This window comes from Rhamphochromis sp. 'chilingali', assembly GCF_963969265.1.
Source record: "Rhamphochromis sp. 'chilingali' genome assembly, chromosome: 20".
Taxonomy (NCBI): domain Eukaryota; kingdom Metazoa; phylum Chordata; class Actinopteri; order Cichliformes; family Cichlidae; genus Rhamphochromis; species Rhamphochromis sp. 'chilingali'.
Window position 1 is genome coordinate 16,155,523 of NC_137947.1, and position 26,936 is coordinate 16,182,458.

The 26,936-nt window shown below is 41.1% G+C and overlaps 1 protein-coding gene across 1 annotated transcript; it reads left to right on the forward strand.

The window, feature by feature from the left end:
- The first annotated feature begins 416 nt into the window (after nucleotides 1-416).
- crtac1b (cartilage acidic protein 1b) lies at nucleotides 417-18,991 on the forward strand. Its single transcript, XM_080869296.1, has 15 exons — nucleotides 417-545; nucleotides 3,414-3,604; nucleotides 4,933-5,129; nucleotides 5,497-5,633; nucleotides 8,014-8,170; nucleotides 9,812-9,946; nucleotides 10,619-10,761; nucleotides 13,323-13,459; nucleotides 14,885-14,967; nucleotides 15,251-15,351; nucleotides 15,444-15,612; nucleotides 17,211-17,356; nucleotides 17,581-17,623; nucleotides 17,732-17,875; nucleotides 18,146-18,991. Exons 2-15 carry the CDS (start codon nucleotides 3,420-3,422, stop codon nucleotides 18,271-18,273), a joined length of 1,905 nt encoding a protein of 634 aa, XP_080725422.1. The 5' UTR covers nucleotides 417-545; nucleotides 3,414-3,419; the 3' UTR covers nucleotides 18,274-18,991.
- Nucleotides 18,992-26,936: the final 7,945 nt, after the last annotated feature.

The following is a 26,936-nucleotide window of genomic DNA, read 5'->3' on the forward strand; positions in this document are numbered from 1 at the left end:
ATATGGTGGGGATATATTTCAGTATACACGAAAGGAGCCTGGAGGCACCGTTTAAACGAACTTATGCTCCAATTTGTTAAATGGCTCATTTAAATCAGTCTGCCTGCGTGTAAAAAAAAAAAAAAACAGGAAAAAATGGTGGCTGACATCCAAAAATATCTAATAACTTTCATCTATAATCACACGTGGATGGGACAGAAGTCACAGCATCCCAACTGAACCGAGTAAACTCCTCATCCTCATCCCAGCTGCGCCCCACTGCCAGATTATAATAAACACCTGCCGACACGCCCACCCGCCGTTTCCCAGCTTCCCTATTGGTTTTCATTTTAGATATTCAACAAGCTGCGCGGAGATTGGCTCAAATCTCGTACAAGCGATTTCATAAAGCAAATCTTTTGGAAGTTGTGTAAAGGGAATAAGTGGGGAAAAACCCTTGAGATAAAGGCTGTTTAGCTCTCTCTCTCTTTCGCTCTCTCTCTCACCGTCCCTGGTGTCAGTTCGCTGGAGGATTTTGTCGGAGTTTCCCGAGCGTCTCTGCATCTGTGAGTACCTGAGTCTTCCCGCTGCTGAAGCTGCCGTCTTCCGCTGGGTTCAGGATCGTTGTGGCGCTCAGCTGGGATCTGCTGCGCAAAGACGCGAAAGAAAGTTGACGATTTGAACGTAACTTTCAGAGCAAAACCTCAACCCAGACAGAGACGCTTGTTATCAATAATGCTGTTAAACGGTCATCCCCTTTGGTTACAGTAGCTGTCACGGATTAAATGATGCTCATAGTTTTAAAAACGCCGATGTGCAGGTAGTTAAATGACAGCAGGTTTGTTTTGTAAATGGACTTATCATTACCGAGGTGGAGTGCGCTTATTTTTTAACTTTTCTCATTTTTAAAAGAAGTATTTTTATTTGATAGATAGATAGATAGATAGATAGATAGATAGATAGATAGATAGATAGATAGATAGATAGATAGATAGATAGATAGATAGAACAAAAACCAATAAAAACTACTAAACGTTGTTTAAATGATTATGTGGTGGTTTAAACTACTCATATGATGTGTTTTGTGAGTCAAATGAACAATAAATGAACAATAATCCTTGCTGGATTTATTGTTGCCTTATATTAAGTGGTAAATGATAGACGAACAAGAGCTTGTCATTAATGTCAGGTGTTGATTGAAGTGTAATTCACTGTGACTGGTAGAGTGCTTTGTGTGTGTATGCGTGTATGTGTGTGTGTGTGTGTGTGTGTGTGTGTGTGTGTGTTCTGCAGTGAGGGTGTCCTTCACAGAAAAGAGCTTCTGCAAAAGTGTGTTTGAAAGTGAAGATGTTGCTGGCTCTTTGTCGCAGTGTTATCAGGATCAGAGCTGAGCACGAATTCTTCAGAAAGCACATGCTGATGTTGCACGCTGTGGTAATGACCTCTTAATGCCAACATAAATAACCACATCGAAAGCATTTCTCTGCTCTGAAACGACTATTCGTTTCCTGGGCCGTTTCATTGTCTTTGAATGGTTTACAGGAGATTACTTTGCTTGATGTTCCCTTGTTTGGGCGGTGACCTCGGCAGATGTTATATCATCGAACCCAGATGAGGGCAAAAATGGTTTGTGGATATGTGCTTGCAGAAAAGTCCAACTTTGCTTGACAGCTGAAGAAGGATGTCTTGGTTCTTACTGCAGTGAATCTGTGGCGAAGAGACTTCATGTCCTTGGCTGGATAATATAGTACCTCATGATTTTATCAAACTGAAAAGTCTCCAGTGATTTCATGCACTCATCTGTCCTATCACCAATCCTCTTTCATGTCGCTATTACTTTGTGTGGGTGACTTATAAGGGATACCAAAGTTTTTTTTTCCTTTTGTCTTTTTCAGGCTGGTGTTCAACTGAAATATGAATATAACCTTGTATGCATGGCTATTAAAGTTAACCTGTCCACCTTTCTAGTAGAAGCTGCATCATTTACACGTTGTTATCTTGTCCTCTAATTGGCTGATTTGCAGTTCATTTAAAAAGATCTAAAGAGACTGTGTGCTGTTCCATAACACTTAGTTTTTTGACTTTCCACGTTTCCGTTTCCTTTTCTTTTTAATTTATAGCCCACTCCCCCTATCTAATATGGAGTTTATTAGCAAGTCTGTAAAGTCCCTTTCTCTAGTGTGGAACTGGCCAGCTCATTTGTCATCACATCCTGCTCTAATGGGGAGAAACTGCCTCATCTTGAGCTCCCAGTGTTGTTAATTAACCCTTCTTGCTAACAGGCACAGTCCACATTACTACCGGCTCTTCTGCCGGCGTTATCGCTGCGCTGCCTGCCCAGGGAGTTAGCGTTGGCCCCGGCCATATTTCTGCAGGTGTCAGCAGAGGTGCTTCCTCTCCTGCTTTTTGTGCTTTTGAGAGTATTACTCAAGCAGCACTGTGGTTTTATCTTAAATTGAATTGTTGAGGGAGATGTTAAAGAGCCATACATCACCTGGACACTCAGCAGAAAGGGAGAATCTGCAGCAGTATAGATGGGAGCGTCTCAGCGGCATTACAGATGGAATGACGGAGGACATGTTCATAAATCCACAGGCAGAGAAAATCAAGTTGTCAGCCTTTAGAATGCCACTTAAATGTGTGCACGTGTGTGTCTGTGTGTGTGTGATGTTTTGCAGGGCTGTTGCTGATGAGCTTCTTATTTCAGCGTTAAGAAGGTGACCCTTCTCTTTGCCAATTCCTCTTTGCTTCTTTTCAGCCTGAGCGTCAGAAACTCCACCTCACCTTTACCTGCCTGCAATTCACAACTCGAATTGGATCAATGTTCACCTTTTATCTGCTTACCACTTAAAGGACAATAATACATCACTGAGTCCTTTTATCCAAACAGAAAAAAAATCTTTTCCATTTTAGTGTTGGTCCTTGTCTCTAAGGAAACAACACCTCAGGTCTGTTATAACAGGTCGTATTGGTTTCCTCTGTACTCACTTGGCCTCTGGCTAATGCCTTCGCTCCATGTATGGATTTTCTGTCTTGTAATTCCTCAGCCTGTCTGCATGTGATGGGTTGTTCAGATCTAACCCTGCAGAATGCCGCTGATTGCAGTGGTATATCCTCATCTTTATGTCTGAGTATAGCAGGAAGCTTTGCCAGCAATGTTTGCCTTATGATGGATTTGGAGAACTAGCAAAAAAAAAGTGGGGGGATGTGTTGCAGTTGCAGATGAATGACTCATATTTTTTTATGGGATTCTCATTACACATCAACTAGAAGGTCACGTGTGCAGTAGTTCAGGTGAATAGCGTTGTGGATTGGATGAATGGTAATTTTGCTGTTCAGACTGTATATGTCTGTACAACGTCCGTTGGCGTTATTCAGCACTTGAATTCTTTAAAACAAAAGTCATGTTGCAAATAGTGTGTTTCGCCCTTCAGGTAAGGATGTTGTTGTGGCTGGTTTTGTTCCTGCCCGCCCTCTCGGTGGCTCAGAGGTCAGAGCCCGTGTTCTCAGCTATAACCAAGACCGTCCTTCCTCCAGACTACGACAACAACCCCACCCAGCTCAACTATGGCGTGGCTGTCACTGATGTGGACGGGGATGGAGACCTGGAGATATTTGTAGCTGGGTGAGGAGCGTGCAGAGAAAGCTGGACTTACCATCACCATAAAAAACCCCTAAATCCCTTAAGTTTCCCTCCCACTAGTCTAACTCTTAAGCTTAAATAAAAGCACAACTTCCAAAAGATAAAGGTTAAAGACAAAGGCAAAAAAAGCTAAAAGATAAGAGATGCTAAGGCCACCCTGGGGCTCAGTCAACTGATGAAAAATGGATATGATCGAAAAGAGTGCCAGTGATGGGAACAGCTTTACAAGACTGCCTCAATCCAGCAATGACTGAGCATGAATACATTTCCCAGTGCTTAACAGGAAATAGATGAACCAAAAATGACCCTGCTTAATAGATGTAATTTAGGTAAAACATCCTATTCAGCAGGTATCCTGGACGGGAGCTCATCCCAAAACCTCATAGAGGATGTAATTTAATTTACAATTAAAAGAATCTTCAGATGAATTACTTTTATATACATTACACTGACAGTGCCGACCTTCTCTAATATACTTTGGTGACAACCAAGAAAGCTTTTGTAGTGTATATCCAAACATTTTAGACTATATTTTTTAAGTATTTAGGCAAATTTAGATTTTGATTTCAAACTGAATGTTAGCAAAATGCACTGTCAAGAGTAAGTTTACAACATTTCTTGCAAACTGGCATAAAAAACATCAGAGGCTTGGATTCTAAATCAAAACCATGAGTAGAGATTACACTGTTGAAAAAAAATGTGTGCAATCAAAATTATCCATTGTTCTGTTTTACACCTCTCACTGATTTGCTCCCCACTGCAATGGCACCTGAGGCTTATGGGTAAACAAAATTCATGAGCTCCAATGTGACAAGCATAAGATCTCAGTGAAACGTCTCCATAATATAAACCTAAAGGGCTTCTGTGTCCGGTAAACTAAGGACTACATGACTGACTCATCCTGGACTTACATGCCATAAAATCCAAATTATGAAAATACATGAGTGACGTTATTACGCAATAAACAGAATTCGTTTGCATGTAACAGATATTTTTAAGAGGCAAAAAATAGACATTAAGGTCAAAATGATTTGCTATAAGTAAAAATAAATAAATAAAATGTGAATCTAAAAATTTTGCTTGCCAATCAATCTCTCTGATCAAATCTGCAACTACAGAATAGAAGAGAGATGCAGGAGTCCAGCTGTCATCAAAGTCTTTATAAAGTTAAACTTCAAACTAAACCAGCAAGCAAATGTTGCTTTCAGCATGTTCAGCCAGCACTTGCTAAAGCTCATAAACTGTAAAACAAGAATGTCATACTGTCAGTCATGTGCATTATAACAGCGTGCTATTTTTGCCCGTGACAGCTACAACGGCCCGAACCTGGTGCTAAAGTACGACAAACAGAGGAAAAGGCTTGTCAACATCGCTGTTGACAACCGTAGCTCCCCGTTCTATGCCCTGAGAGACCGTCAAGGCAACGCCATCGGAGTGACAGCTTGTGACATCGATGGAGATGGACGGGAAGAGATTTATGTCCTCAACACCAATAACGCCTTCTCTGGTACAGTGCGAGCTGATACACTTTTGGAAAACTACAAAGGCACACATAGGGCTTTCTTTCTTTTTTTTCCTTTTACACAGAGACAAAGGAGGAGAATCGGTATGCAGATATTAAGCTTATCTCAGCTGAGTCTTCAGCAGATAACAGATAAGCTTTGCGCTGCTATTAATCTGTGAGAAACCCAGAGATCAGACTGCCAAAACTGCAACACCTCACGTCTGTCATTTTTCTTAAACTCCTTTATCACTTTGCTCACTTCCAGCCACAGGAGCCTGTTTTCACTCACCCACAGTTTTTGCATTACACAATGCCTCTTTTCTCCACGCAGTCTTTGTCTTTCCTGAACCTTTTCTCTCTCTGCATCAAGGTCGGGCAACATACTCTGACAAGCTGTTTAAGTTCCGTAATGGGCGCTTTGAAGATCTGCTGAGCGATGATATTAACGAACACAGAGACGTAGCCAACCCTATGGCTGGGCGCTCAGTGGCCTGTGTGGACAGAAAGGTACTTCTCATACAAACACACACACACACATCAAGTGCACTATATGCAGATCTGCACCGTACGCACACTCCCTAGAGTGTCTTCTCCGTACATGCACGGGTGCTTCTGTTTGTTTACCAGTGATAACTCATGCCCTGCCTACGCCGCCCTTCTCAGCATGTGCTATGACAGTTCATTTGGGGGGAATGGTGTGCCATTTTCTCTCTTCTGTCCATCGCACCAGTGTAATTACAGAAGCCAGGGCTCGTTTGTTTTATAGAACATCGTACGAGGGGAGGAGTGATGACTGCACACTACTGCTTTCTGCCCGTAGCATTTTTTTCCCCTCTTTCACTCAGTCCCTTCTCCATTGTTTCCACTTTTATTTTTTAGTCCCTTTTCTCTCACTGACTGACACGCTCACCCTCTTTCTTTGTCTCTTATCTCACACCCACGCATGCAATTCTCACTTCCAATCAGGGACGGGCTAAAGAAGGTAATAGCGGGAAGAGGAAAGTAAAGACTACAATAGATTTTTTTAACCACTGTCCCATCACACTGAGCACTGATAAGTTGTGCTGCTGCCAAACCGATTGGAAAGATATCTGCTTTTAAATGGCACGATTCTTTTGGAAGGAGCCAAAACCCCGATGTGTGCTTTTGCATGTCAGTTCCAGCTGACCAGCAGAGAGAGAACATGTTTTCCTGTTGCTGAACAGGTTTTATTAGAACATATTAAAAGAAACAGCTGCAGAACGTTGCACAGGCCAAAAGCAAAGCATGCTTTATAGTCAGCTGGGTAGCTAATGCTTTCGATGTTGTTTACTCATAAATAAAGTGTTATCTTTAAGAGAAAAAGATCGATTTACCACCCGACCGTTTCGTCCCTACCCGGTCTCCTTGAAAGTGACATCCCATCATCATTCTAACACAAACTGATGAAGGTGACATATTGAAGGGCCTCACATTGAACTGATAGATTGGTTCACTAAAACTTTAAACTGGCAGGCATGAAAAAATAAACGACTTTTAAAAGCCAGAATAATTAAAAAATTGTTCAAATGAAGCTCAGTGAAAAAGTACAAGATGCAGTTCTTGACAATAAAAGAATAAAAATGCTGCAGTAGCGGCAAGTTAGCTTATTCATACTTCTTGATTGATGTAAAGGGTGTGCAGTCCTTGGACCAACATGCACTGCAGGCATGTATAGCGCGCTATTCACAATGCCAATCCCAGTGACAGAAATTAGCCTTGGGTGAAGACTTATTGAAAAACCGTTGACTTTTAAGTTGGTTAAGTAACTTCCAGTTGCCTTTAGCTCTTTCATTGTAATTCATTTTCATGTTTGGCAGCTTCGGAGCGTGCTTGCGTGTCCGGCATGCGGTGTGTGCGCGACGCACTGCTCCCACAGCATGTGACACTAAATGACATTTATATCAACCAGACTCATTTACCTTCCTTGCATTGTAAAAATACAATATGGTGTAACAGAAATAGTGAAATTGCGTGTGTGCATTTGTTTGCATATGTGCATGTGTTTCTGTTGATTGAAATATGTTAGGCCTGGTGGGAAAGCTCATTGGAATCGAGTGTGTAGTCTATTAGTGTGGTTCCGTCTGTGATTTTGTGTCTGCAGGGACTCTGACTGATAATGGAGTGTGAAATTAATCTCCAAAGGGAGGCAGAGCAAGGAGTAGGGAGAAAGGGCTAAGAATAAGGGGTACGGGGTAAGAAATGGGGGTAGGTGGAGCTGAAGATGACGAGAGGTTTGACTGGGAAAGTAAACAATATTAATAAGCATAGTAACTCCAGAATATTAATAATAAAAAAAGATGATCTAGACAGTGTTACAAATAACCTGTTTAATCCTATTTTTGTTTGATGAATACTCCAACGTGAGGGTCTGAAAGAGGTTGCATATTTCAAAACATTTGCTTTTTCAGTTGGCTTTAAGGAACTTTATAGTATTTCAGACATTTTTAAGCTGACTACAATTTTTCTGTCCTGTCCTGCAGTCTAGAGGTAGAACATAGATTTATATATTGAGCTTAGAGCCTCCACTCCCACTCAAAAGAGCAAAAGAAAATTGTGTTGATGATGCAATTGAAGAACTAATGAAATAAGAGAAAATGCAGCCAATCCTTAATATGGTCAAAGGAAAAGTAAATGTTTTTATATATGACATGAGCACCGTAGAGTCTGTTTTACTGACTACAGACATCTTAAAAAGCTCTTCAGGAAACACAGAAATGCAGAAATATAAAACATGTTTGTTTTTTTTAATTTACAGTTGCTTATAATTTCATGCGTAGCTATGAGTGCATTTGATCGGGTTGCAGCATATTCTTGATTTATATTAATAAAAATATGAATACACGTAAATCTTTATTTTTCTGCACAGGGTACAGGTCGTTATGCTATCTACATAGCAAACTACGCCAGTGGCAACGTGGGCCCTCATGCGCTCATAGAAATGGATGAGGCAGCGAGTGACCTTTCGCAGGGCGTCGTTGCCCTCTCCAATGTGGCAGAGTGGGCTGGAGTCAACAAATTCATTGGTGGGTATGAAGCACTGACTGGGGGTATTTGATATAGACGATTGCTTTAAGATCACCCAGCACTACTGGACCTTCAGTTTGATTTATACAGACATTTGCAGAAGGGGCATGTGCTTGTTGTACTCACAGAGGTTGAAATATAGGACTTCGCGACACACAGGGAAGCAGACGAGGGGCGAGTCAGAGGGGGTTAGAGAAGTGCCAGGCGAGAAAGAGAAAAAGGGCTTGAGAGAAAGAAGAAGAAAGAGGATGTAAAGGCTCTTTTGGCGCTGTCAGCTATTTACTCCAGCCAAAGTCACAGGGAATCAAAGGCAAAGGGCGGCAAACATATATCAAACCTATTCTAACCATGAAATTCAGCTGTTAATCTTGGCATCTAAATCAAATTAAATAGTTTCCGTTTTAGTAAGACAGTAATTGAGAAAATTCATGGATGGCATTAATTATATTTTAGCATTAATTGTTTGGATTAAAGGGTTTTCACATACTGGCAGAATAATCATTACAGGAACATAAAACATTGTATTTGGCAAATCAACTCCCTGTTTTCATTAAAAATGTTGCTTAGAACTGTTTTTGGAAACAAAATGAATATTTCACTGAAATGATGTTGAAATGTGTCACTACAGCCCGCGTCATCACGTGGATCAATTTAGGTCTGTGATATATAGAAGAACAGAACAGTAAATGCAAAAAATGTTACCATGATTAATTTCTTCATAATAGAGACTGTCATGATGAAAAAAAATGCTGCCCCTGTGATAATTTATTATAATCACTGAAAAGTCCTTGTTCTGGTGAGTTTTGGAAATACGAGGTGACTTTGTATGTGAGCGCCCCGGCATGAATCTTCATCATCTATGGATTTTTTTTTCACGTGCAGGATATCATCTGATCCACCAGGGGGGAAGATGAGCTTGCTCACATTTGCTGTGAATGATGTACGATAGATGGCTTTGTCATCAAACTGCCGTTAATCAGAGGAGAGGGACAGTCGGTGAAGTTGTATATCTAATGGTTACATATCTCCAGAGAGACATTAGTGGTTTATGGCCGTAGGGGTTGAGTGGTATTTGTCTGGGTTGATGGAGCGGGCCAGTAAATCAGCAGCGAGTCATGACTTGCAGCAGTGACTTTGCATACTGGAAGGACAATCAAAGCCCTTTCAACTCCATAATTAAACTCTGCTGGTCTGAGATGAAGCACTACATTTTACAGAATGTCACTGGAGAATCCTGGGGTGATGCTAAAAGTGTACCTTCAAGTGTAACAGTTACAAAAATCACTACATAAGGAGAAAATTACTGTTTGCTTTTGGTTAATGCAAAAGATTCTTTGTGTTTTTGCATTTCTTGTTGTGCTTAGGTGTGTTTACCTGTGTTTGTGTGTATGTAACCCATCAGAGTCAGTGTCTGTGTCAGCAGAAAGAGCTGCCCTACTCAGAGGAAATGACCTGGAAAGACAGTAATAATCTCTTCCCTTTCACTTTTGTTAAGGCGGTGATCTCTCTCCCTCTGCTCTCTCTGTTGTTCCTCATATCCTGCTTCATTTTTTTCCTCCCAAATGTTGTGCTAGCCCTCTTCTGAGCTGCCTAATTCTCCCACCGCTGTGTGTCTTGTTCCCTTGTCTTTCTCTGTGCAGGAGGAAGAGGTGTCGTGGTGGGGCCCATTGTCAGTCAGACTCTGTCTGATGTGTTTTGCGACAATGAGTACGGTCCAAACTTCTTGTTCAGGAACAATGGCGATGGAACTTTCACGGATGTGGCACAGCAGGCTGGTGAGATGATCACGTGCAGTTTACCAGATCATAGCCTGGGAGATCAGTTATTTCTTCACACATCAATCATCCTGTGAAAAACAATAAACGCGAGAGGCATTGTTGTATAGAATAAATATCAGTCGTGCATGATTCCTAAAATATTTCAACCTAATTAATATAAAAATCTAAGTTTGTTAAACCATATATTTTAATATTGTGGCTTTTAACGATTAATTAGCTGTCAACTGCAATGAAACCTCACAGAATGAGAAAGCAATAAATTAAGTTTATTAAAAAAATAAATAAATCAAGATGATTTAAATGCACTATAGTAATAATAACTGGTGAGGCCTCCTTTTCTGTAATGACTCATTGTGATAAAGTATGTGTTTGATCGCTGCAGGTGAAGCGCAAAGCCATCAGCTTATCAGAGAAGCTGTTTTTTTTACCGTCATCTCATGATGACAAGAAAGTGATTGCCATGAATTCAGTGATTGATTTTAAACATTAGAAATGTAGCACTTCATCGGTTTTATGTCACCAGTTTGTTGTTTAATAAATCAGACACTGAAGTGCTGTATTGTACCCAATGACACAGTTCCAGCAGCAGCACTGGTCAGGGTTACCTGGTTTTGAAAATATTGATGGCAGATGATGGAAACAGATTGGGAACATCTCGAATCTTTTTAGGTGTAGAAGACCCCATGCAGCACGGCAGAGGGGTGGCTCTTGCAGACTTCAACCGTGACGGTAAGACGGACATCGTCTACGGGAACTGGAACGGACCTCATCGGTTGTACATGCAGCTCAGTAACCGCAAGCAAAAGTTTAAGGTGGGCCCGGATTTGATGCTATCAGCTCAGTTAGCATCAAACCGACACGACTGCCAGATACCTTATAAAGACCTACTTCAAATGATCACATATGATAAATGGAAGCATGGGCATTCTCACATTTCCACACATTCCACTCCACATGTGATCTGCTGAGGAAAGTGTGCTCAAAAGTTGCAGTGCTTGTGATTTCACTGCAATAACCGATTGAATAATATGATTTTACTTAGTGAAGGACCCAAAAAGCCCATTCAGATTGTCACTGTCAACTCTAGAGAGTTTCAGAGAGAGGTTGTTGTTCTTCTGTCTAATGAACAAGGAGCACAAATAAAACAAATCAGACCTGTTATCACTGTGAATCAAAGGACTATCAATCCAAATGGTTGGCGAGTGAATTAACACTACTCAGTGGCTGCCCACTTTGCGTTTGAGTGGTATTTAAAGACGCAAGGTTAGTGATTTACTCAATCAATGACTCTACAGACAGCGTGTGCAAGGCAGCCAGCAGCACGCATCTGTTTGGGTACTAAGTTTTAGAGTGGCGAAGTCAGAGACAGGCCCTGCTGCATAAATCTGTAGAGGATTCGGGCTCGGTGATCTATCTGCCACCACCTGCACTCGCATCTTTTACCTAGGAGATAAATGTCACCCAAGACATCTTTATAGGGGTCGAGTAAGGGGTTAATGTGTGATGCTTTGCCCAGAGATAGTTCCATCAGCATGACACACACACACACACACACTGAGACACTCAAACCCTGTTACGCCTATACGTGCAAAAACACAAAAGACAAATTGAATTAGCCTGACAATGTTTTTTTTTGAACCAAGATTGTTAAATCACAACCCCAAAACATATTTAAGACGCCCTTCGCCCACACAAGCTGACACTCCTACTAGCCGTGTTGACCTTTGGCATGCATAATGAAGCTGTTGTATCACTTCAGTAAACCACCAATTAAATTGGGCTGAACCAGCAGCTGGCCTGGGCAGTGGAAAGTGCCGATTAGGCCCGTTTGTGCTTTAATTAAAATCTGTTGCAGAGGGTTTCCTTGGAATAGGTTTAACATACACTTGTGCTCACACATACACATAATGAATATATATTTAAAAAGAAGAAAGGTTTTAGTAGAAGTTCTCTTGGAGTTCTTTTGCATTCAGTAATCTGAAATAAAAATTGGTCAGTGTAAGGAAATTTAGTCATTTTACTATTTATTTCTAATTAACTCCATGCAGATTATATCTTTAGAAGCCCTGTATTAGTTCTGGGGAGAGCCCTTTTTGTTCCTGAAGGCACTTTTATTCATGCGCCTACTGTCTTCGGCACTTATTACGGAGCTGTCCCTGCTTTCCTCACTCTTGGCCTCAGCTGGCCATCCCCTCTCCTTCACCTGAGAAGCAGAAGGTCACTGTGGGCGGCCCCCACCCCTGCAGCTTTATGAGCCTTATAATTAAAACAGGGAGTAAATACTGGGGGGAGTGAAGGGCTGCTCTATAACTCTTTCCCGACTTATCACTGTGTCACTGAAGCGGGGAGATATCTGTTACTTTCTCATGCAAAAACTCTTCTGCTGCAGACTTTTTTCGGAGGTGGGGCACGAGGGCTGCTGTCGACTTGCCCCATGCCAGAGGATGTAAAAAGAGCCCAGACACAAGCACTGGACGCTGATTGACATGTTTTTATTTTGAAGGAGGTTGAACCTTGAGGTTATGAAACGGTCTTTCGAGCGAGTGCATCAGGTCACATAACATTGAACAAAATGGACTAAGGAACCACGAGATGTAATCACAGCAGGTTCATGTAAAAACAAGTTCATGTAAAATTACACATCCTTCCAATGTTTTTACCTCGAAAACCTCTTCTGCTTATACAAAGTTACTCTGGTGTTCTCATATCTAGACAGTTGAAGGAAAGGAAAACCCTTTAACCCTGATTAGTCAGTGGAATTGAGCAACTTTTTTGAATCCACTACTAGGCCAGGGCCTGTCTTTGTGGAGTTTGCATGTACCCTGGCTTCCTTCCAAAGTCAAAAGAAATGCAGTTAGTGGGGTTAGGTTAACTGGTGATTCTAAATTACCCATAAATATGTAAATGTGAGTGCAAATGGTTGTCTCTCTCTATGTGCTAGCCCTGTGGTTGACTGGCGACCTGTCCACCAGGGTGTACTTTGCCTCAACACTCTTGCATGGGTTGGACTCAACTGCAGTAAATAAGTTGATTTATTATTAATTAATAAAATTGGTCCAACTCAAGTACATTAAGTCTGAATAACAGAATTTTGAGAACAGAACTGAGATCAGCTGCTACAGGCTATATAATATATTATTTGTAAAAATTAGAATGTTATAACTATAAATACGGAAAAAGCTATATAAATCCTGATAATTCTGGTACCCTGGGCAGTTTATCTAGTAAGTTTCATCCAGATTCATCCAAATAGTTAAAATGCAGTATCCAGCATCCAGTTTCATCCAAATAATTGAAAGGCATTCAACTTATGCATGCATTGTGCTTCTGTAAATGCATGCATGTGTTTCAGTGATGTTACCTTTTTCCCCAGGACATAGCATCCCAGAAGTTTTCCATGCCCTCCCCGGTTCGAACTGTTGTCGCTGCAGATTTTGACAATGACAACGAGTTGGAGGTGTTCTTCAATAACATCGCTTACAGAGGCCCCTCCGCCAACAGACTCTTTAGGTACTCGCACCAACACTGTCAGATTTTGTTCAAGTATGACAGTAAGTTTTTAACATCACTTTGATGAGAAGCTTAATCGAATACTCTTGTGTCTTGATTTAATATTCTAAAGCCGAGCATGGAAGCTGAGAAGAATTTAAAATTCCCAGCCAAGGATACTTATCTAGTCTGGCATCCCGCCTCCTCCTCCACACATGAATGAATCTTTCATTAAGACAGTTTTAGGTCTCTTTTTGGCTCGTGGTTTGGCTTCCTCTCTTGATAATATTAATGAACTCAGCTCTTAAAATGTAATATATGATACATATTAATTGTTAGGACTTAATAGTAGAATGAACCCATCTTCCTGAATAAAAATCTGATCTGGCATATTTATCTGAACAGGATGCAGAACTCATGATGAACGTTGCCAGGAGATGTTGGGTTAATTTATTCTGAATATCAATAATCAGTTTGAGCTCCACAGATTTCCTGGAGCTGAATATTCCTGCACACCAGGTCATCGAAGGAAAATTTGTCTTTCTGGGCATGGTCTGACAGGGGTCACAGCTCCATGGCCTGTGGCTCTGCCATTGTCTGCTCCGAAGATGAATCAGCTTTTTTCAAACTCTATTCTCTGGCACTGAAATAAAAACAAGCCCAAACTAATTAATTCAACACAACGAATCAATATTTAGCTTAGCTGAAGTGTTTAATAGTCAGGATCAGCAGATTAGTGTACCAAGATAGCTAATTATTTTAAGGAAAGCAGGTTCATGGTGGGTGATAATGTGCATATGTTTAACAAAGGATACAGGTTTGTAAACTCAATACATTTTCACCAATGTGCTTCACAGAGATATGACAAATTACGAATTGATAATAATTAATTCATACAAATCAGTAATTATGTAAGTTTGGAAATATCTAATTTTCTTCTTGTCTTCTGGTTGTTGTATTTGTGTTTGCTGAGATTTATGTGCATTATTTATGTTAGTTTCCTGTGTTATGTGTAGTAATATGCACTATATCTTCTGATTAGGAGACTGCAGGTCACTGTAAAGTTTTCCACTACAGTAATTGTCTATTCAAAATCTACTCATAATAGAATATTGTCAGTAGTCTGAGTGGTGCCTATTATATGTACTATGTACTAATTTATTGACAATATCACTACGGATATCAGCAATTGGAACAATTCGTTGTCTTTTTTATTAAATCAAGTATAAACTTATCATATTTTAATCTAATTGTGTAATTTATGCATTAAAGAGTTTCCAGTTTCCAGTTTAAAAACAACAAAACAAAACAGTGAATTGTAGCATAGTGACGAGTTTCAGAAAAGCCTTGTGTTATTTGGATCTTTCCTATACTGCAACCACATTTATAGCAGCTTAGAATTTTTGCAGTGATTTCAGGGTAATGTTTGTGGTACTACTTCAATAGGGTGAGCAGGAGAGAACATGGAGACCCCCAGATAGAAGAGCTGAATATCGGGGAGGCAGCAGAGCCTGAAGGACGAGGAACCGGTGAGCATGGCAGAAAAGATAGCTGTCATACAGCTCTATTAAAAATGATAAGCAGCACTACACCATATCTCCTCTGCTATTACAACATCAAACCTCTAGATGGCATTAGAGCTCCACTTAGAATCTGAGTTTCCTCATGCACTTTATTATAGGAAAAAATAGAATTGGTTCCACATTATTAGTTCAATGACTGTTGGATTATGTCCCTGCATGAGGATAATAAATGTTATGAGGAATGTATCCTCGAGTGTTTAGCCGCATCATTACTGTGATGAATCTCCAGGAGCGGTAGCCACAGACTTTGATGGGGATGGGCGCCTGGAACTGCTGGTGTCTCACGGTGAAAGTGCAGCACAGCCTCTCTCTGTCTACAAAGTCAACCAGGTGAGTGATTGTGAGACATGTGATACTCGATAAGTAGTGTGACATTAAGCCTTACTCCCTCTTTTTTTCCCCTTTTTCTGCCTTTTTCTTAGGGCAATGCAAACTCATGGCTGCGAGTGATTCCCCGGACAAAATTTGGCGCTTTTGCCAGGGGAGCTAAAGTGGTTGTATATACAAAAAAGAGTGGCCCACACACAAGAATAATTGATGGCGGCTCAGGGTACCTCTGTGAGATGGAGCCTGTTGCCCACTTTGGCCTAGGTAAGGAAATATCAGAAAATACACGCTTAACTTGTTTTATCTGATCCGCAGATGCAACATCTAATGTTAATTCACTCTGATATAAATTAATAAAAGCATTTCTTCATAGCTTGCTTCTCTTGTTCTCAAATTGGTTTCTGAGGTTTGAATGGGCGGTAAGACAGATAAACATTGCAGAGAGTAGCAGCAAGGAAGAAAACAAAAGCATGTGGAAAGCATTGTCTTAATACCTTCAGCCTGATTAGGCACCCACGGGAGCAAAAGTTCTCTGTGGGAGGGAGCTGATTGGGCAAAACATGAAGAGTGGAGGAGGACAGGTGCTGCAGATGGAAGCCAGCCATGGTTGTGAGGAACTAGCTCTATGTCTCTTTCTGACTGTCCTTCCCTAGGACAGTCATCTGGTTACCATACAGGCCTGCTAGCCCACCCACCCACTACTCCTCCCTGGCTCTCCTCACTGACCCTGTTCAATATCAGGATTGTCCAAGCTCACATCACCTTTGGTGGCCCTCATAATACACTCAAGCAGCAAACTATCCAGACAATTGTGGCTTTAGTAGAGACCTCCATTCTCCAGGTTGAAAAGTGTCAGTACTCTTAGACATGTGAGATCTGTTCCCCACAACAAAATGAGACGGTGTCACGTGGGTGTAGAACAGGTGAAATATTCTTTGGCTCTCAGGCAGCACACCTGCTGAGTGGACTGTCTGTCTGGCAAGGTAACTCCAGATCTGTTTACATAAGAAATGCCACTTTAATTAAGGGCTACAGAGGGCCTCTGGAGAGGGGCTTTCTCTATGCCCAATGAAAACAGTTAATAGAGCGAAGAGGGGAGAGTGCTTGTACAACGTGAGCCAGTAAAAAAGAAAGGAAAGAGATAACCTCCAATATATAGAGGTTTCTCACGTTTCATCATGTGTACATTGCTCAAGAATTGTATCTTGTATTGGATGTGATACAACCAGTGGTTGGGAGGGAAAACCGTGTGATTGTAAATTGCTGTGGTTGTTACCTGGTTGCTGCAGGTGCCCATAATTTGCATGAAAGATGGGGATTTGTTTGCAGACATTTGCTAACTACTAGCTGTGCTGTAGTGAAACTTGGAAAAGTGCAATGCAGACTGGAAAATGGAGAACGTTCTCCTCCCAAGTAAAAGTGCCTCAGCTGACCTGTCAAAATGTGCAGCTTTTACTTTGAAGGTGAAAAGTCTCAGTTTCTGGTTTGTGTCACAGTTTGCACAGATTTACTACACCTTACTGGACAGTGTTTGCAGACAAGTTTGCATCTCCCATACAGACTATGGCCGACTAAGACAGGCTGCTAAGGGAGCAGTCTCTAGGCTTGTGTGACTGGGACTTTAGCAACAACCTTAGGCAACCACCTGCCAACTGGTTGGAGAATACAAATGTTTCCTTTGTGGACTGATGTCTTGACCATACATTGTCACCAAGATTGTTATCCATCTAAAACGACAGACAAGTTACTGCCATGTGGTTAGTCATGTGTCTGACAAACCTCAACACTGTAAGGTTCAGTGATCAGTGGTCTTATATTTCTGTATGCACTGTAACTACCTCAGATTCTACTTCCCTGAATAGGCAAGGATGTGGCCACCAGTGTGGAGGTGTTCTGGCCAGATGGTCGTTCAGTAGCCCGGGCCCTCGAGCCGTCAGAGATCAACTCAGTGCAGGAGATCCACTATCCAAGAGATGAGGAGGAAGTTACTCCTACTGTGGAAATAGAGGTACACAAGTGCTTCATAGTGGGTTTCAGCATGTTTTTTATTCTCAATAAACTAAATACTCATTTTGTCCGAATAACAAAGCTGCTACAAACACAACACCAACTTCAAGAAACAATCGACATCAAGTTGTTTATTGTAAATTGTTGGGATAGTGCAACAGTTTTACGGATCTTTCACAGGAGAGTTCATTAAAAATAATATTTCTTACTAATTGTCTCTTACAGTGTGGTCACGGGTTTGCTTTGAATGAGAATGGCCGCTGCACGGGTAAGCTGAGGCACTTTATCCACCTTCAAACTCTGTGCTTGTCTCTTTGTTTAAAAATCCTCACACACGTCAAGTGTCTTTGCCTTCCTCACTTCTCCCTGCCCTCAGATCAAGATGAGTGTACCCAGTTCCCCTCTGTGTGTCCCTCTGACCGCCCTGTCTGCACCAATACCTATGGTAGCTATAAGTGCCGCGCCAAGAGAAGATGCAACCAGGGCTTTGAGCCCAACGACGATGGGTCAGCCTGTGTGGGTGAGTGGTCCTGGCAGAGTCAGGGTATCCGGATTACCAAGATCGTTAGAACAAAAGAAGCACTACCAGAGAACGAGATGCATTAAGTCTTAATTACAGTGGTTTGGAATAAAAGGCTTAGAGGTGCTTACATTCCTCCAACCGTGTCCTCTCTCTGCACCCCACTGTCTTGCATGACTGACCCTCATGTGAATGAGCTGTCTTCCAACTACAAAGACACACATGTTGGCTAACATTTCCCTGCCCTTTGTTTCTCTCTCTTCTCGGCAGCCCAGGTGGCTTACTTTGGGGGAACGCGGTCTTCTGGGGAGCGCAAGTGCTCGGGCCTTATTTTCCGGCTGCTCCCCGTCTCTCTGCTACCACTCATCTCTACCCATCTCTATTCTGGACTGCTGTAGCTGTGACTGTTTTCTCCCCTTCCTAACTCTTTCCACTACTAAAAGTGGGTGTACAGAAACTCTTAGAACAAACTTTTAACAAAAAAAGAGAAATTCCTCTTCACCTTCTCCTCTATGGATCTATGCTATCTTTACCCATCAGCTATTTACAGTCTCGCCTCCTGGTCATCCGCTGCTTTGTGTCACCTCTTGGCTCCCGGCCCCCTCTGGACTATAAAGAAACATACAGGGAGCATGCTCGCTGGGAGCTACAGGGTTCAGAACTAACTGTGCCACACCCGCAGAGTCCTCACGTCATCACCTGGCACTTATCTTAGTGGGACCTGAAACAAGGCCAAGTCAATAAGAGGAGCTTCGGCATAGAAACCGCTGCGCATACAGCAAACAGATCTACTGGCTCCACAGACCACATTCATTACAGACACGCTGAGCCCCATCTGTATATCCAAAATGCCTCTATGGTAATCCTTACAATGTCACTCTCATTCTTATTATGCGCTTACTGGGATGCCGAGGAACACCAGGCCTCCAAACTGTATGTTTTGAGTGTGTATTAATGTGTTTGCGTGGCTGTGTGAGCCTCAGTGTACTGGGTCCAAAGAGGCAGTCGCGTTGGGGAACATATGCCAGACCATCTGTCTCCGATGGTTGGTTACATTTTGTTACACATGAATTATACAACAGCACAGAGAAGAAGGCAAACACATGTGTGTGTGTGTGTGTGTGTGCGTGTGTGCGTGTGTGTGTGTGTGTGTGTGTGTGTGTGTGTGTGTGTGTGTGTGTGCGCGTGTGTGGGTGGGTGTGCGCGTGCGTGCGTGCGAGCACAGGATGAGGCAGATTTTACATTTTTTGGAAAGTGTACTAAAACATATCACCGTAGGCATGTGCAAAGAACATGATGACAAAAGGAAAACACCTAAAACTGAACTGAACAGTGCACTTAATTTATGTTGGTGTTTCTCCTTCTGTTACACTGTGATTACAATCATGAACTCAACATGCAGTAAAAGCTGCTGTTCTTACATTTTAAAGTGTTCAAAATAAAGCAGCAGTCTTCAAGATTTCAGTCCTGACTGATTTGGGGACTCCTACAGGTCTTCTTTTGCAACCGGATATTTGTACGACATCACCGCCACAAGGAATCCATCATGCCAGTGCTCACAGCCACCGTCAGTTTGGAGCAGTTGGTATCGAGAAACTACTGAGACAAGCTTTGCGTGTTTTAGTTCTGACAGTAGATAGATGATTAATCCAAACAACTGCCGAGTATTTTTCGTAGCAACCACCTTCGAATGCATTTTAAGAGCAAAAATATTCAGTCACTGAATATTTTTATTCCTTTTACATTGGTTTTAGTGGTAGATAAAATCCTAGTTTGGGTTAAATTACACCCTGTCAAAAACAAGAACCGTGCCCTGCAGAGGCTTTGTGACAGAAAGCATTAAAGCAAACCTTCTACCTTTGATGTGGCAGCAGAAAATTCTCAGTTTGCTTTAAAGGTAGCTTTTTTTCTCCGCTAATGATGCCACAGGCACCTAGTTGGTAATAATAATAATCTTTGAGACTGCCGCTTTAAGTTTTAAGTGCACTAATGCATTCCTAATAGTTTTCCACATAATATAAAGCTTGACAAGTTGCAGTGGCATTCAGTAGTTTTGTTGCTCTTACAAGACCAAAATCCCCAATGTCTCTTATTACGTTCCAAGTCCCCTACTATGTTTGTGACATTGTGGCTCAAGCTCAAATATACAGTTTAGCTTTAAAAATTAATTTCTTAATATATCATTTCCTAAAACGGTGGTATGCTGGCATTTATACTGACTGTACAATGCAGATTTGGTTTGCAGTGGGAAGTGGCATTGACTTGTTTAAAAAAAAGTTCCCGTGTACATAAAATGAAGGCACATTGGTAAATGTGTAGCTCAGTTACAAAGGCATACGATCGAATTCTTTATTTTGGTGTTTTTAAAGGATTTGTTGACAATGACATTAAAAACAAATATCTGGAAAAAAGGAAGAAAGTGGCTATTTGATGAGTCGTGATTTGCACACAGTGAGGTTTCACATAGCCCCGCGTGAAACCTTCGCTACAGCGGACTAAAATACATAAAACATATGGAGCTCTTCATTTTTATTAAAAGCTACAGATCTTTTTGCCTTATTGCCATGTTTCTTGAAGCGTTTGGGAAACGAATAAATACTTTGGCCAAAAACAAAAAAGACGACCAAAAAGTGAAAGCATTTTCCTCCACTCCACGATGACAGCGCGTTGACTGACAGGTTTTTGCTTCCATATAATTCTGCAGGGGCACATCACTTGTTGCAACACAACCCTCAACTTATCCAGTGTTCGACCACAATCAGTGTCACAGCAGGGGATAATGTTCCTTATTAAATGTTGGCCAGTGCAATTCTCCAGAGAAGCGAATGTCTTTGTATGAGTCATGGATTCATCCCTACTCGCTTGCTGAGGCAAGTGTTATATATATTTTGGAAATTCTTAACCACAAACCTCACACATTCCACTGAAGCTCCAGCGCTACTCTCTGCCGCGTGATATCTGTCCTTGAGCCTCTTAATGGGCTGGACCCAAACTCCAGATGCCACCTGTGAATATCACACATTTCAGAGGTTTTGGGAGCTGAACTCAGTTCTCTCTTTTTTAATAAAAATAAGGAGGCATCGGAGCATGAAAAACTAATAAGCAAATGATGATGGATGTGTTAAAGCAATTAAAATGAATCACCACAGATCCCTGTTGGATCTATGCTGACATTGTCGTGACACCCTCCACGAAAGCCAAAGAACCTTCAGATTGAGTGCTCAGTGAGACAAAGTCCACTTAAACATTTTTATGTTTTCTCAAAAATTATGTCAGAGGTTCAATTGAAGTTCCTCTTGAGCTGTTATTGGACTGTAAGGAGAGAACGCAAAACTTTTTCTACTTTCTTGCACGCTGCTGGGTCTGACTTGAACAGAACAAGGACTTGTGTAAGCTCACAGTTTGCATAAATAATTGGATCTGAAAGTGTTCATTATATTTGCACACTTTCAAAGGACAGTGTGCAAATATATTTTTGTTAGTTTTTTAACCCTGTTTATCATATTTAAAGTACACAGTGCTCAAAACAATCTACTGTCAAAGACATCTAGTATATATATTTTCCTATAGCTGTGTTGAAGTTGGTTGCAAACTTTCAGCTGATTGGAAAGTTTGTAGAGAAAAGTTAGGATTCTGGTAAATAGAAATGGCAACTGCCGTTGACATGTACATGCTAAAATATGCTGTGTGCCGTATTTACTGTGTCTACTCGATCTACTCTAACATGCAGGGTGTCTTTGCATTCACAGCTTATTCTATGTATGGAAGGACTGGAAATAAATAAAAGCACACTATTCACTGTGAAGAATTAGTTGCTCAACCACTGCAAATGTACCTGGAAGCAAAAACATTTTTTGGATAGAGTGGATGAACATGCACACGTGATATCATCAGATACACTTAGAGCATAGTGTTTAGTGGGAAACTATGTAATTAGAAAAAAAATCACTTTGTGACTCTTAAAATTGCAAAATGTGTCTAAAGATTGTCTGTGAATAACATCCAAGAACCTGAGGGAGGAAGCTGTGTGTGATTGTGTGTGTGTGGTATCTGGCATGGTCAGTGCCATTGCGTTATTTACATCCCAGAGGCTCCAGCTGTTTTTCTCTCTGCAGGAATGAACTTGAGAGTAGAGATGTCCCTGTGCAAAATAAAACCGGGAACAAAATGCTCGCTTATGTGTGTTTCAGGGGAGTCCAGTGTGTGTGTGTTCATGTTCTCAGTCGGTTTGTGTGCAGGGATTTTGTCCACGTGGAAACATATTGCAAAATGCCTTATTTTGCCGCAGTCTTGCCAATGCCGAAACGCCCTGCAAACAGTACATGCACAATGTTCACACACTAGGAAGCTTTCCCAGAAAATGACAGAAGATCAGATATGGAGTGATATGTTAAGAAAACATTTGTTCTGCACCGAAATGAATAGAAAAAGAAAAAAAGAACGGAAGGTTGCAAACGGAAAAAGCTGCATAAATGTGGATTTTTCACTGTAGCGGTCATTTGTTTTTAGCTGCAGCCAGAGAATATGTATGCTTATTTTTTCGTATCCCTAGTGGAAACAACAGGCCGGCCTTCTCAGAGCTTCATGAGTATAATAATGCTGTGTGCAAACTCCTCAGGCCAGCACAAGCTTCATTCCATTAAGGGTGCACTCCAGTTCATTGCAGCCTGAGATCAAAATTAAAACTTTATCAACCCTGCTTGTAATTGCCCGAGCACATCTCAGGTCATTTCATTTAAACTTATCCGACTAATTTAACCAAGCCTGCACACTAAAATAAGTCAGTGACATTAAAGATTAAGGCACTCGAACAGCCACTTGAGCATGAACGGCATCAGCAGCTGACTGTTAAGAGGTTGTAGGTTATTATAAAAGCCCGTTTGTGAACAAAATAGGTAATTTGCAAAGAAAGGGTTAGAAAAGGTTTTCTTACATAGTACAATAGTCATAAGTAATGGCTAAAAATCTGTTTTTCTAATCTTGTCTCTGCATTTTAATGATAATACACTCACAGGAGTTACTGCTGAAACCTTGGGGCCACATCACTATAGCAACATTAGATCAAAGCAAAACCTCTCTTCGGATAAATTGTGATAACCTTAAATCTCAGTGGGGCTGGAATAAAATATTTTTTCCCTCTTTCAGCGATCATTTGCAAGTAGTTGCAACAATCAATGAGCGTCCATCACCCTCCACCATTTAGTTCACAAGGCGGATCCACGGGTCATCTGTTGGGAGGCAACTTGTCTCCAAACAAACGTGGTCCAACTCCAACTAACTGCGGTCACTCTCAAACAGATTGGCAAAGGTTTTCAAATAATTACAATCTAGTTTATAAATGGAGACAAGCTATAAATAGACACATCGCTATCAGTCTGAGTAACTTGTATGTCATGCATGTCTTGCAAACTTGTTGAGCATCTATGTCAATTTTTGGAAGAATTTCAGAACTTCTTTTCAAATTTATGACATTCTAGCTGGATTCTCAATGCAAGTAATTAATATAAATTTCTGCTTTATGTGAATTTCTGTGTAAATGTAGAGCAACAGATTTGCAGATATATCACAGTTAACACTGTGTTGTTACAAATTGCGTGTAAAAGCATAAGTAATTTAAGCAGGCTGACTCTGGCTGTGCTGCTGTCCTGATGCACCAAAGTCACTTTGAGGACAGCAACTGGTCCCCATCTTCGAAGTAACTATTTCAAAGGTAACAAGAAGGCAAGTTTTTTTTTCACACGGTCATAGTAATTTTGTTCTTGTTCTTGCATTTTCTGCAATCACTGTTTTCCCTAGTGTGACTGTAGCATAAGGTGATTGTTTTTTTTTTTTTTTACCTCAAACTTCTCATACTGCTGAACATTAGAGTGTTTCTCCAGATCAGTTAAATGGCAATTCTTAGTAATTAATACTCATCAAAGGTCCAAACTAACAAAAATAATCGTCAGCACAGGCTAGAGATGGAGCACATCGGTCAGTCCTGGTGTACTGTGAGGAAACAAAACTTCTTCAGGCATTGCACCGTTTACTTACCTGTTTGTTTCTCCTAGCCTAATCATTTGTCTACTAAATGACCCCTGGAGGGCTTTGAACTCACAACACCGATCATGCGATTTCTCTGTGTATTTTCTCATCATTGCTTTTGGCCTTGAGTTTGCTGAAAACAGATGCAGTGTTTCACAGCTCTCCTTCTTTCAGCGATTATCTGTGTTTCAACTCTGCGCTCGGCGGGATCTCATCCCTGACTCATTTAAAAGCTATTAGGAGGGCAGGGACTGACACGGGAACATTTATTTTCCTTTAGCGGTAGATCTAAGGAGGAGTGCTCGTAATAAGCGCTGTCTCACAATTAAACAATGTGATCCTAAGTGACATTTTTAACTGGAACCACACATTTCCACTCTCACATTGTGTTTTTATGTAGCATTCTGGGCTGTGCTTGGGGGAGGCCCAGCAGCAAACACAACACAAGAGCTGTCAGTCACACTGAGGTTAAATAAACCGAGCGGATATTGGTGCCAAAGCCAACAGGCGGGGCAGCAGTATGGTGAGGAAAAAAAAACAGAAAAATCGACTTTAAAGAGTACACAGCAAATCAAGTGTGGCCAAACACACAGAGACAAATCCTGCCATTTCCACTGTGTTTTACCTCTTTCCACTCTTCAAAGAGCTCCTGAAGGGCTGCGGTTTTCATACCGGAATCTCAAAACAAATGTTAAAAATCAGTTACAACATCCGGCGTTCAAACAATAAGCTGAGAGAGTCCTCGTGGATGGGACTGTGTGTACAAAATGTCTGAGTTTTGAAAGGAAGACTGGGCACTGGGTCTTTCTGTGCATTGCATCACAGAGTTTTCATTCAGAATAGCAAGTCACCGTGATCCTGAAATTTGGACAGATGCGGATAAATGTTTGGAAGGCCTCAGGGCGCCAGCCAACAGTTGGATGTTTGGGATGGACTGCCAGGGTTAATTTACCTAACTGAGTTCCTGTTGTTATGCCAGTTTTTGTGATTGAACTGAAATGAACGTGTATTTGTTTGTAATCCGGTCCCAAACCAATGTCAAGAGCAGAAAATAGGCGTGAATATCCTTTAATGTCACTACAGGCAGGACTTTTCTCTGAGGCCAAGACTCTCTCTCGAGGGGTTCCACATATAACGCATTACATGCATTACATGCAAGCACACAATTGTAAACTTCACTGTAACCGGTGCACTCCGTTTGCCAGGCACTGGTGCCAGTCAAAATATGCCTGAAACACAGGATATAGATTTTCTGTCATTTGCGGGAATAAACATTTTAACCAATCAATACCGGAAAGCGACTTTCCATTCTCCCCATCTGTGACTAAGACAGAAAAGAAATAGTGGAAAAGATTAAGCAGACCCCCTCCCCCCCTTTTTAAAAAAAGGAGAACAAGGAATGAGCAGGAGGGGGGTAGAAGGAATAAAACAGAAAGACAGCGTTGTGCAGCCGAAGAATAAAAAATGTTTAAACTTGGAAAGAGAAAAGAAACTTAGCTAAAACCTTCCAGCAAAAGTTTGATGAAAAAGGGGGATCTGTGCTGAAGGAAAGAGTTGCTTGCGCTTCGGTAGTGTGAGGCTGACCTTTGCCCGCAGGTGTTGAGATGTTTCTTCACTCCTCTGCTGTCTTTGAGAAAATATCAGTCCACTCTCGCCGCTCCTCCTTCTGTCTACACTCCTGAGATTTTAACTAAGCCTCAGTGTCAATCAGGATGTTATCGCTCATTTATGGCCTTATGAGCAGGCTATGATGGATCTACTGTACACCTCTTATACACACGCACACACACATACACACAGAATCATGCTTACAAATAGACACTAATACAAAAAGCTGTGCGCACCAAAAAAAAAAAGATGAAAGAAAATAATATTCATTAGATCGTTGAAAACTTTGAAAACTGGATGTGCACAGGAATCATTTTACTTATTTATGATGAAGCACCGCACATTTTCCTGAAAATATAAATGGGTAACTCTTTGCACTTTGAAAGCTTACAAGGAACAACCCTTTGATGGTTTCTGTCTTACTGAACAAAATGACTGGGTGTGCATCTGAACTGTGCAGCTACCCTTGGAAAAACCCATAAAACTATTTAAATGGTCATCAAACCACATATTTATTGATACATACTGAGGTGTCAAAGCTCATGATTAATGGTGCTGGGAAGGTTGTCAAATGCCGTCTTTATAGGGGAGAGAGTTAGGAAGAAAATTTGAAATCAAGCTGTTTAGTTGATAACTGATGTTACAATTCTTCATAAATTAATACCAATTTTAAGAAAACCATGACATTTTTGGTAAGCAACAAACTTTTAATGTTTCATTGTTAGATGGTTGCAGATGTTTCAATGTTTCATTGTTCTGTTACTGAACTGTTGTAATGAAGAAGGGTCGATTAGTTACGGACAATTTTGCATTAGTCACGCATCCATCAAACAATTCTTTGGCTAAATAAAGACTAATGTTTATAGAAATTGTCAACTTTATGCAAACAATGGTTCGGTTATGGTTTGGGTGGTATGTGAACAAAACAGCCTACCAGCTGAATATTCAGTGTCAGATTAACCTTCATGGTTCAGTTTTGAACTTTATGCTGCCTACAGCTTTCTGTTCACTGCCCACTCTGCACTGCATGGGAGACAGAAAAAGTCAATATACATATACACTCACTGGACACTTTATTAGGCACACCTTGCTTGCACTGGGCCTTCTATGTTCATGGCATGGATTCAACAAGGTTCTGTTAACATGTTGGTCAGGATAGCATCGCACAGTTGCTGCTCACATCCCAAAGGTCAGATTGAGATTTGGTAACTACTTTTTGTATTAAAACTTACTTTCCATTCTGTTATTCAGTCAAAACAAATGCACGGACATTTAGAGAAACACATAAAACAAATTTCAAGACCACTGCTCCAAACTCAAAGAGCATCCTATACCAACTCAAGTTCTTCCTGTTGCTATTCTCAGCAATGCGTACAAGAGAGACAGCGAGAGATCATATATCACGAACAAGCAAAGACACAGCACAGAC

What these genes read in the sequence shown, in the direction of transcription:
- crtac1b (XM_080869296.1), top strand. Translation starts at nt 3,420, where the DNA reads ATGTTGTTGTGGCTGGTTTTGTTCCTGCCCGCCCTCTCGGTGGCTCAG. An exon ending in CTGGAGATATTTGTAGCTGG is followed by an intron (nt 3,605 to 4,932) that starts GTGAGGAGCGTG and finishes TGCCCGTGACAG; the next exon opens with CTACAACGGCCCGAACCTGG. An exon ending in TCCGCCAACAGACTCTTTAG is followed by an intron (nt 13,460 to 14,884) that starts GTACTCGCACCA and finishes CTACTTCAATAG; the next exon opens with GGTGAGCAGGAGAGAACATG.